General features: G+C 56.9%; 1 protein-coding gene across 2 annotated transcripts; it reads left to right on the top strand.

The window, feature by feature from the left end:
• On the top strand, positions 1-6,449 carry LOC116999537 (leucine-rich repeat-containing protein 37A3-like). Of its 2 annotated transcripts, XM_033066343.1 has the most exons (8): positions 1-616; positions 799-1,729; positions 2,365-2,439; positions 2,880-2,998; positions 3,398-4,545; positions 4,650-4,739; positions 5,076-5,140; positions 5,904-6,449. In XM_033066343.1, exons 2-8 carry the CDS (start codon positions 1,230-1,232, stop codon positions 6,091-6,093), a joined length of 2,187 nt encoding a protein of 728 aa, XP_032922234.1. In that variant the 5' UTR covers positions 1-616; positions 799-1,229; the 3' UTR covers positions 6,094-6,449. The 2 variants fall into 2 exon arrangements, with proteins under 2 accessions (XP_032922234.1, XP_032922233.1); XM_033066342.1 differs by lacking the exons at positions 1-616; positions 5,076-5,140 and having other exon boundaries at positions 630-1,729; positions 5,904-6,037.
• The last annotated feature ends 4,621 nt before the right edge of the window (positions 6,450-11,070 follow it).

Below are 11,070 nucleotides of genomic sequence, written 5' to 3'. Positions count from 1 at the left end.
TTCTGCAGGCAAAGCCCGCGTGGGTTTTCCTGAGAGGGGCCGGGGTCTTTGCTTTCTTTGCAGCGATTTCACTGGCAACTCCATTGCTACTATTGGAAAATACACCTGGAAGGAGTACCCATGGACCGAGACCTTGTAAGCGCCTGCAGCATTGCAAATGGCAGGAGTTTGGGTATTTTCCGTCCTTTACTCTTGGGTTGCAGCAGCAGCCTGGCCCCCACGGTTTCCAGAGGGATTCAGAGCTCTGCTGCTGTGCAGGGAGGGGTGTGAATCACCAGGGCTTCCCAGCATGGCAGGAAATGCCATGAGCTGCATCTCTTGCAGCCCAGGGCACTGTCCCTGTGTCTGTTTGCCCAGGGATCAAGCTGTGGCAGCTTCAGCCGGCCAGGAGCAAATGCCTGCTCTGGCCAGGAGTGGGGACGATGCCTGCAGTGGCCCCAAGAGATGCTTCAGTCAAGCTGCTGCAGGAGATTTTCCCATGACAGTGCCATTTGCTGCTGGCCAGTGGCCGCTGTCACAATGTCCCCGTTGTGTCCCCTTGCAGAGTGCTCAGGGACAATGAGCTGCTGGCAGTGAAGAGCCATTCCCTGGAGGGGCTGTTCCTGCTGAAGCACCTGTAAGCACCGTGCCCTGCCCAGGGCCAGGGGCTCCTGCCTGCCCCTCCCTGGGGCCCTGCTGCCCAGCCCCGCCACAGCCGTGGGCACGTGGCCTTTGTCCCTGCTGGGATCAAGGCTGCAGAGGCAAGGGAAAGCGACAGGGCAAATGGAAGTGACATTTTTGGTGTTCTAACTGCAACAGGGATTTGTCCTGCAATGAGATCCTGACCATTGAGGAACGGGCTTTTGAGCCACTGCCTTTCCTGAAGTTTCTGTGAGTGATCAAGTTGCTTTCTGGTGTTTTCAGTGCAGTCTTTGCAATGGGCGCCTTTCCTGTGTTGGAAAATGCTCCTGTTCTTGTCCCTAAACCTGCCCTGCTCAGAGCCCAGCTTAGCTGCAGAGGTCAATGGTGATGGCTGCCCAGCCACACCAAGGGGACAGATCCCAGCAGGGTTATCCACACAGAGAGGAGCCATCAGAGCAGCCAGTTCTTGCAGCCTTGGCTGCACCCTGGCACAGAAATAGCGTCAGCACTTGTGCCCTTCACTTCCCCTCCTGCTCAGGCTACAAACACTGAGAAAGCAGCAGTTTCCTCCCTCTTCCATCCTGGATTTGCACCTTTCCTCCCAAGAGATGCTGCTTGCTCCCTCTTCCCGTAGGACAGGCCCCATTCCTTTGTGTGACCTCCTCTTTCCCCAGAAACCTCTCTGGGAATGGCCTCACGCAGATCCGCAGCGGCACTTTCCAGGCCTGGCACGGGATGCAGTTTCTCCAGGAGGTGTAAGTGGCCCCAGGGCTAAAGAAAGGCATGGCAGGGCGAGTCTCTGCAGGCTCTCTGCAGGGTCAGTAGGCAAGAGCAGCTGTGCCCTCTGGAAAGCCCTGACTGTGCCTGTGGATGTCAGCCAGGGAGCAGCAGGAGCGTGCAGCTGGAAGGGCCCTTTCCCCTGCCCTGCTCATCTCCTGCACGGCTTCCTTGACACCGGCCAGGCCATCGCCACGTGCCCGGCACACCCAGCTCCCGTCCCTGCCATCAGCCCTGACAGAGCTCTCTTGTTCCTCAGGATCCTCAGCCACAACCCGCTGGCTGTCATTGCTGACGCTGCCTTCTTCAAGCTGCCCTCGGTGATGTCTCTGTAAGTGTTGGCTGCTTTGGAGCAGATCCACAGAGATCTGTGTCTCTCTCGAGCGCCCTGTTCTCAGGAAAGCAGGGGAGGTGCAGCAGCAAATCTTCCTCTTGCCCAGCCTAGTCTGCTGGAGACACAGCTACCCCTGGCTCCAGCAGAGCAAGGCAAAGGTCCAGCGGTGCTTGTGTGTCCCCAGCTGGAAAGCAAGCCAGGAACTGGGAGACAAACTTTCAGGGATGAGAGCCCATCCAGGGCTGGGGCCGTGGAGTGGCCACAGGGCTCTGGGAATAAAGTGCACTCCTGCTGGAGCACTCGTGCCAGCAGCTCCAGGCTCCTGCCTCCTTCAGGGACTGGAGCTGCCCTCAGTGGTAGGTAGCAGGAGGGTCAGGAGAGGCACAATCCTTTCTGGTGGCATCTGTGTGCCACAAGAGCTGCAGGACCTCGCTCCTGATTCCAACAATGGCCTGGTACAGAGCAGGGCAAGGCAGAGAGAAGCTGGGCTCTGCAATGGCTTCTCTTTGAGCAGGCACAAGTGGATGCCTCTGCCAAGAGCACCACGATCACCAGGGCCCTGGGCTTGCTCTCAGATCAGAGGTGTGGCAAGGTCACTGGAGAATTTAATGAGGTCTTTCCAATGCTTGCAGAGACCTGAGTGCCACCCAAGTGACTCCGCAGACGCTGCTGCTGCTCCTGCAGACCACGTTGAGCTTGGAAACCCTGTGAGTGTGTGGGACAGAGCCCCAGGTGCCAGCAGGCCCCGAGTGCTGGGACAAGGGCTCTGCTGGGGAAACAAAACCCTGTGCCACACAGGCAGAAGAATCCCAGTAAGCTCAAGAGTGGCTGCTTCTTCCTGGCAGCCTGCAAATACTCAGCAGCTCAGAGGCGTAGTTTCACCTTTTGGGTGACTTGCTGCAGGTTTCTCACAGGGGAGTTTGAATGGCAGGCGGGTGCATTTCTGTGCCACGTGGTATTTTGGGAGCAGTTCCACATTGCAGGATTCAATCCCCTTTGGAATGTTTTGCATTCGGAGTGAGGGGACTTTTCCAGAGCTGTGGCACACAATGGAGCACAAGTCCCATGCGTGGTATCCGTGTGCTCCCTGAGCTGGTCTGGGAGCCATGGGCTGGGTATTCCTGCAATAATCTCCTCTTGTCTTTAGCCAAGTGCCCAGGGAAGTGGCCTGCTGCCTGTGCAAGGAGAGTCCCTTCACCGAGAGCCCGTGCAGGAGCATCCTGTTCCCCTGCAAGAAGCTGTGCAGCACCAGCGCCCCGCAGTGCGGTTGGTGTCCGGAGGGGCTGGGGGGAGCTCAAATCTGCCACTTCTCTTGAGCCTGGGGACATGCTGCAGCACTGCCACAACTTGGGGGGTCCTGATCTCCTCTTGGAGTACAGGACTTGGACAAAACACCTGGGGTTGGAAAGTTCCTGCTGATTGTCCAGATCTTGTGTGTCACATACTGTCTGGAGTAGGAACGGCTCCCTGGGATCCCCAGTGCAAAGGTGTAGGGAAAAGGGCATAATGGGATGGATTGAAGGGCTCTTCTCCCCTCCACAACACATCTCCCACTCTGCTCTCGCCCTGCCTGGCCCTGAGACGAGACGAGCTCCTGCAGCTCGGGGTAACTTCTGAGCCTGTGTTTGTGCTCAGCCGCTGACCTGCTCTCTTGGTGTTCTCCAGCTCAAAGAAGTCTGGTACAGACACGGGGAGAAACACTGGACATGGAACAGCCCAGAACGCTGAGCACCAGCCCAATGTTGAACCTCAAGCCCAAGGAGCCTTCACTGGGAGATGACAGAACTGCAACACTTGTGATTGCCTTGACCCCAAGTGCTGAGGATGATGTCAGCAGCCTGGACAATTCCAGAAGCAATTCCTATCCCCCTCAGCATCTCTTGGAGAACACAGGCATACCAAGTGTTGATGACGTGAGGACCCAGCTCAAGAAGAAGCTGCACATGAAGAAACTGCACACGTCCAAAAGCATCCAGACTGCAAAAAGCCTTCTCCCATACCAGCGCCAGCCTCCCCGGCTGAAGGACGTGTTGGAAAAGACACCCTCAAGCTGGGATCAACAGGAGATGCAGTCACATTTAAACCGACACCGATTAAACCCCTCGGATGTAGGCGGTGGATTACACCGTGCTTACGGTGCCTCTGTCACTGGACAACGCAGAGATGAGGAGGAAGATCCAGCTCCCAGGAGGAACTACATCAGGAGACACAAACGGCACAAGAGGGACGACAGCCGGAATTGGGTTGGACATAAGCAGCTTTTGTACCAGGTTTGGAGGTCGGGAGTCAAAGTGGAGCCAAAGCCCAGAGCTGACCAGGGTCTAAAGAGGAACCTGGATTTTCTCTCTGACCCGTCGGTTCAGAGCCGCCCTGCTGCCAGCAGCTGGGGAGAGGCCTTGGCTGAAGAGGAGCAATCCTCTCTAGGCAGGCACCCCCTGATCTCCCCTGACACCACAGAGGAGAAAGGCTCCGTGCCCCTCAATAAACCTTGGAGCCCCCGCAGTCCAGACGTTGCGCTGGTTCCAGGAGAACTCTTGGAAACCGCGCTTGATCTTCACCAGCAGCTTCTGGAGGCGGACAAAGGGCTGCAAACGTTCATGGCCCACGTGGAGCGAACCCTGAAGATGGACTGCAGCCTGCCCCAGCTGAAGCAGGCCTGTGCCAAGATGGTCTCAAAGACCAGGCTGCTAGTAAATGTGCTCCGTGAGAGGCAAGAGAACCAGGAAGCCTCTGATGCCATGGACCAGTGTCCTCAGCAGGAGAACATGATCATCCACATGGCTTTGGGGAAAGGCAAGAAACTGCCAAGGAAGGTAGGAGAGCTGCTGGGCACCGCTGCCTGTGTCCTTCTGGGCCAAGGAGAATGGAAGGATCAATCCTCTGACCAATGTCATCTTCCTTCCTTTCCTCACTGCAGAATCTGGAGGTTGTGGTGTACGTCATCATCTCTGTGGCTTTGCTGTTTTTCTTCATCTTCGTTTATCTGATAGTGAAGTGTGTCTTCCAGGTAAGCCAGTGTCTTGTTTGACACACAGCTGTCTGTCTCGTAGCTGGAGTGCCCAGGTGATGAGCCCCAGGTGCCCCTGCAGATGCCCCTGCACATGCTGGTACCATGGGAGATGTTTTTCCAAGCCTGGAGGTTGTGGCAGCTTCCACAGTGCCTGGCTCAGCAGGGTTCAGCTTGCCTGGGGGAAGCTGGTCCTGCCTTCTGTCCCCACTCTCCCCAGCTTTGCTTTGCTCTCCTGCCTTCAGCCACACAGCAATGAGAGTTTTCTCCCTCTCCTCTTTGGCTGAATATTACAGGAAAGCCAATGTTTACAAATCTCCCATTTTCCACCCCCAGAAGCGCTCCCGACCTCGTGAACCTGACTGCCAACGCTGCCACAGCAGGACCCTCTGCCTGAGAAGGTAACTGCTGCCTGCCCATGCCCCTGCTGTGCCACCAAGAGTCTTTGCTGTGCACAGAAACTCCTCCTGGAGCCCCGCAGCCACGCAGGTGCTGCCAGTGCCCAGGACTGCCCTGGCTGTGTTTCAAACACATCGTGTTTGGGGGAGCCCTGGGAAGGGGGTCCTGAGCTCCTGAGCCAGGAGCTCCCAGCCCAACCAGCCCTTCCCATGGCAGCGCTGGGATGGATGTCCTGGGCTCCAGTGCGCTCCCAAATGTATGTGCTCACAAGCCATACCTGTGTGTTTTCAGAACACTCTGGTCTGCTGATGGCTCTGCCCGACTTTTCCCCACTCTGTCCCCACATTGGCTGGTGAAGAACTCACTCCCATCCTCTCCAGTTGCCTTTTCCATCCCGCGCTCATTTCCAGCTACTCTAGCCGTTGCCATCCCTGTTGGGGCTCCCCATCTCCCTTAGGCTCTGCTGACACACCCCACCCGAGCAGGGAGAGGTGCTGGCACCTGCTGCAGCCCTCCCTGGCCAAATCTCCCTGCATACGGACCGGGAGCAGGGACCTCTGGGGATGTGATGCCCAGAAGCCTTTTGCTCCCCACTGACCGTGCACACTGCATTGGTTTGCAGCCCTGGAAATGGCTCTTCCCCACTCCTGCAGCGGCTGCTTCCCAGACAGGGAAGAGCAGAGCACAGGCAGCCCTGGTGCCCACAGCCTCCATCACCAGCTGCCTTCTCTTTGTATCCCTATTTTCCCTTTCTGTTTTTTACAGGTTCTGTGTAAATCTGCCACAGCGAGAGAGGAAGGATAACCAGGAGGCACAGGATGTGGAGCAGAACTGGGCAGGGAGCTCCTCCGAGAGTTGCCCCTGTACTGACAGTGTCCATGGTGCTTCCCAGTTGAAGAAGTCTGAATTGTCGTGGATTCAACGCATCAGGCGTGTCTATGAATCCGAGAGATAAGCATCCCAGGAAGAGACATGCAGAGAAGAACTCACGAGGAAGACTCTCAAGAAGAAGTTAATGGGATGCCAAGAATTCTTCACCTCCCCATTTAGTATAGGAACTGCTTAGGCTCTGCTTGCATGCTGTTTCATTGGCTGTTGTTATTCCCTTGGATGCTTTTTGCTTGGCTGTAGTTTTCTTTCTGTCCCTGCTGAGGGAAGGCCAAAGGTTGCTGCAGGCAACCACGAGCTCGGGACACCCACAGAAGGCATCAGTACCTCAGGGATTTCCTCACCCCTTGTGCCAATGTTTCTCCCTGCATTTAATAAAAGTTAAGATTGTTCTCGTTCCTCCTGGTGTTGCTGATGTATTTGTAAAAGCAGTTTCTCTCCTCCCTTGTGGCATTGACCAAATTCAGTCCCAGCTGGGCCTCTGCCTTTCTGTCTTTCTCCCTGCATGCCCCAAATTCGTCCTTGCTGTCATCCAGCAGTGCTGCCCTTCTTCCAAAGCTGCAAATTCTGTGTTTTCCTTGAGTCCCAGCAAAAGCTTCCTGCTTAGCTGCTCCGTTTCTTCACCAGCTCGTCTTTGGGCACACGAGCATGGCCTGTTCCTGCCTGCACCTTCAGGGATTGCTCCTTGCAGAATGTCCAGCCTCCCTGGACTCCTCTGCCCCTCAGGACAGTGTCCCAGGGAGCCTCTCAACCAGCGTGGCTGCACTGTCTCACCCTGGGCAGCCTCTCCAGCCTGGATGGACCTTTCTTCACATGGTCATAGTCCCGGCCCCAGAGGCCCAGAGCCTCCACCGTGTTGTGTAGAGGGAGCCGGGAAGGTGAGCTGGGCCAGGAGAGGATTCCCCTGCTGCCTCGAGCAGGGACCTGTTTCCATTTCTCCTGTTACCTTTGCCAGCCCCAGTGCCACTGCCTGGCTCTGGCACTGCCAGCAGCTCAAGAACTGCACGAGCTCCCTCTGGGTCCCCATGTGCCATATTCTGGCTGTGGCTCACTGAAAAGTGGGAACCACGGCTGGATTCTTATCGTGGCGGCCGATAAGGACAAAGCCCAACTCTTGGAGGAGGAAACTGTCTGTCTCCTGCTTTATCCAGGTTGGACATGTCTTCCTGATCCCTCTGGTGCATCAAATCTTTGGGTTCTTCCCCAGATTCAGACGTGCATTCCCACAGCTGTTGCTCCCCTTGGAATTGTCCTGTGCCCTTGTGTCTGCCTGTGCCCAACAGCTGGCCTGGACTGGTGGTGCAGCTACAACGAGCCTCACCTGGCACCATCAGTCACCTCCCCACTGCTCAGCACTTGGGCTTCCCTTCCAGGGCCCTGCTTCAGCTGCAACGTGGTTTCCCATTCCAACAAGGCCTTCCTGGTTATCTCTCTGGATATCCAAGGAAGAGGCTTTGCAGTTGTGCTTCTGAATGCTCCCAAGCTGTCAGGGTCAAGACTTTGGTGTTCCAAATGTCTCCTGCAGGCACAAGGGCTCGGCAGGGTTGGTGCGAAGGGGAATGACAGGTGTCCTCCTGCAGGGATCATGGCACTAGTGTCCCCGTGGTGCTGGCTTGCAGCTGCACAAGCAGCACTGTCCCCTCTGCACCCCTGACGTTTCCACCTGCTCCTCCTTCCCTTTGTGCTCCCTCACACCTGCCTGGCTCCATTGCATGGAGCCTGATGCTTGCATTGCTGCACCTCCTGCTGACGGGCTGCTCTCTTTGAGCAGCATCGTCTTCTCCAGGAGGTTTGGTGCACATGCATGAAATGCACCTTTGACTAATGTGGCTCAGAATAGCCTTAAAATAGTGTCAGGGTGTTGAAGACAGGAAACACAGGCATCAGGGAGGAATTTCTTCATGGAAAGAGCTGTCAGGCCCTGGAAGGGGCTGCCCAAGAATGTGGTGGACTCCCCATGCCTGGATGTTTCCAAGGAATGGCTGGAGGTTGTTATAGGTGAATTGTTGATGATTTGTTTGTGTTAATGTGTGTTCACCCAGTTGTTGTTGTTTGTGTCGATATACGTCTACCCAGTGAAGTGTAATTGTTGTTTGTATGGAGTATTTGCTGGCAATGTTTTATGTCTTTGCAAATTGTTAATGTTCGCTGCTGTCTGTCCTTTTTCCCTGTTCCAGTACTTCCTTATTTATCCACGCCCACCTGCCTGCCTCTTCCCCTGTCCCAGTATCCACTCCAGTGTCCCACCTTCACAGCTCCCTCTGAAATGATATGCAAACACAGGTGCTCATGGGACACTATTGAGAGTAAAAAACCCTACAACGATGAGATAATGTAACATCCAGGATTAACAGAGGTACTCCCAGGTCTGGAAAACAGTGCTTAGCAAGACTTTATCATCCAGAGCTGCTTTATCCATCGCCACGACCTCTATTGCACTCGGACACCGAGACAAGCCTTGAACACAAGGTAGGAGTGTTTTTGTAATAGTCCTGTGGGGATGGCAGCCCCAACTCTGCTGAGAGACAACGCTGCAAACCACCTCGTGTGCTTGGTCTGGTCGGAGCTGCAGTGGTGTGTGTGTGACTCCTCGGGCTCCCCAGCTAAAGCTGACCTCCAATAAAGGCCTTGGGAACGGCCAGGTGTCCTGGCTCAGCTATTTCAAGATGGCACGGCGTGGTCCGGCCTGGCTGCCGAGGTGGGGATTGGGCACACATGGACTCCCTCAACCCGGAGGTCTTTTCCATGGTCAGCAACTGTGAGCCTGCGGGACTGTGTGCCCACGGCTGGAGGCCGCCCCGGCCCGAGCGCTGCCGGAGCCGCCCCGGCCCGAGCTCTTGGCCCGCGCGTTTCTCCTCGGTCCCGGGGCCGCTGCCGGTGCCGCTGCCCGGAGCCGGAGCTGTCTGTGCGGCGGAGCGGCCGCGCTGCCCGCCCGGGGCCGGGGCGCCTGTGTGGGCGCTGCTTGCGGGACCGTGGCGGCCTTGCCAGAGCTGCCCGCGGCTTCCTTCGCACGGGGGCCGCTGCCGGTGCCGCCGCGCTGAGGCGGAGCTGCCCTTTGCTCTCGGCCGGCGCTAATGTGGCGCTACGGCCGCGTCGGGAGCTGTGCTGTCAGTGTCCGGGCGCTGCCGCCTCCCGAGCCCGGCAGCCGGAGCGCTTCGCCGCCGGGACTCGCTGCAGCGGCGCTTGCGGCGGGCTCGTCCGGCCGCCGCCGCTGCTGTTCCCGGCGCGCTGAGGCGGCGCTGCCGCCCCTCAGGCTCCCGGCGCTTCCCGCCCTTGGCGCTGCGGCTCCCTCAGGCTCTCCCGGCCGACGTGCCGAGATGGGCCCGGCTTTCGGGAAGCTCCGCGTGTTCTCCCAGCGCCGTGCGCGGGGAGTTCGGCCCTTGCTGGATGCCGGCTGCCCACTGTTATAAATTACTCACTGCAATCGGGGAGCCAGTCAATAAGGCAATGTATTAATTGCTTGACAAGGAACGGGCAAGCAACGCTTGGGACGCGGGCAGTCTGTGCTCCACCAACACGCCCCTGCTCCCCTGCTCCCTGCCCCTTTACAGGCAGTTTTTGGTGGGGCCGTGTCGTGCTTACTGTGCTGGGTACAAGCCCGAGCCAGCCCGAACACCTTGGCTACCATTTAAGTAGCAGTACTACAAGCCCCCAACTGGTCTGGACAAGGCTCGAACACGTTGTCAGGTTACATTCCCAGCGAGCAGATAAATCTGCTCATGTCCACACAACTCCGCGTTGTCCTTCTTCGTAAAAGTTGATCCAATTCATAATCACACTGACAAAAGAGAAAAAAATACATAAAAAGCCAACAATTTACAGCAAAGTGATTGAAACAAAAATAGTGAAATAATTTGATTTCCCTGTGTGTCATGTCCATGCTTTACTTTGGATTCAGTATTCTTGTTTATTTTGATCCCTTGGTGTATTTTCATAATGACACAAATCACTGCGTAACATGTCACACCACCAAAGGCGCTGTCACTGCCCTGTGTGAGGGGACAGTGCAGAGAAAAGACAGCGAAAGGCTCATGAGGTTACAGAGAGAGAGGGAGAGATCCCTCCCTGATCACCGTCACGGACACAACACACAGAACTTTTACATATTAAGTACATTTATTAACAACAAATCAGAGCAGGGTAACATGAAGCAAAAGAAATTTCAACAAGATTCGTAGGCCCATACTAAACCGGGCCAAACAAAACAAATAAAAATAGGAATGGCTTCACAGTGACAGAGAACAGGGTTAGATCGTGTGTTCTGGAGAAATTCTTCCCTGTGAGGGCGGGGTGGCCCTGGCACAGAACGCCCAGAGCAGCAGAGGCTGCCCCTGGATCCCTGCAAGTGTCCAAGGCCAGGCTGGACAGGCCTTGGAGCAAACTGGGAGAGTGGAAGGTGTCCCTGCCCATGGCAGGGGTGGGACTGGCTCATCCTTAAGGCCCCTTCCAAGCCAATCCATTCCATGATTCCACTGGATTGATGGCTCTGAGACAGAGTCATTTGGTGACAGCATCGCCTGAGCGCCCGTTTGCTGCAAGCTCTGATGTCACCCAGCACCACGGTGACATGGTGCTGCAGCGACATGAGAGGGACCACTGTGACATTGGCAGCACCACTGTGACACAGCAGCTGCCACAGCTGCACCTCAGCTCTGCGTTCCAGGTGACTGCAGCCAGTCCTGCCTCGCCATGGACCTGGTGACACGTCTCGTGCGTGCTCTGCTCCTGCTGGCCCTGCTGCTGGCAGCGGCCCCCTCGCCAGGAGTGGCCAAGGAGCTCTGCCCAGAGCCCTGCCACTGCCCACAGCCTGGGCAGCTGGACTGCCGGCACTCCGGCCTGGCCACCGTGCCCCCGGCCAGCCGCCACCACGCCCTCACCGTGCTGTGAGTCCCTCTGCCCCACAGAGCCCTGCAGCTGCCCCTGCTTGGCTCCTGGTGCTGCAAACCCCATGGGGGACACCCGGGGGACTCCCTGGGCAGAGACTGGGGGGGTTTGGGGGCCTGAGCTCAGCAGGAGGGTGAAGCCAGGCTGGGCACGCTGGGCC

This window comes from Catharus ustulatus, chromosome 8 (genome assembly GCF_009819885.2).
Source record: "Catharus ustulatus isolate bCatUst1 chromosome 8, bCatUst1.pri.v2, whole genome shotgun sequence".
Classification (NCBI taxonomy): domain Eukaryota; kingdom Metazoa; phylum Chordata; class Aves; order Passeriformes; family Turdidae; genus Catharus; species Catharus ustulatus.
This window is presented reverse-complemented; position numbering and strand designations above follow the sequence as displayed.

What these genes read in the sequence shown, in the direction of transcription:
- LOC116999537 (XM_033066343.1), top strand. Translation starts at nt 1,230, where the DNA reads ATGCTGCTTGCTCCCTCTTCCCGTAGGACAGGCCCCATTCCTTTGTGT. An exon ending in CTGCCCTCGGTGATGTCTCT is followed by an intron (nt 1,730 to 2,364) that starts GTAAGTGTTGGC and finishes CAATGCTTGCAG; the next exon opens with AGACCTGAGTGCCACCCAAG. An exon ending in AGGACCCTCTGCCTGAGAAG is followed by an intron (nt 5,141 to 5,903) that starts GTAACTGCTGCC and finishes TGTTTTTTACAG; the next exon opens with GTTCTGTGTAAATCTGCCAC.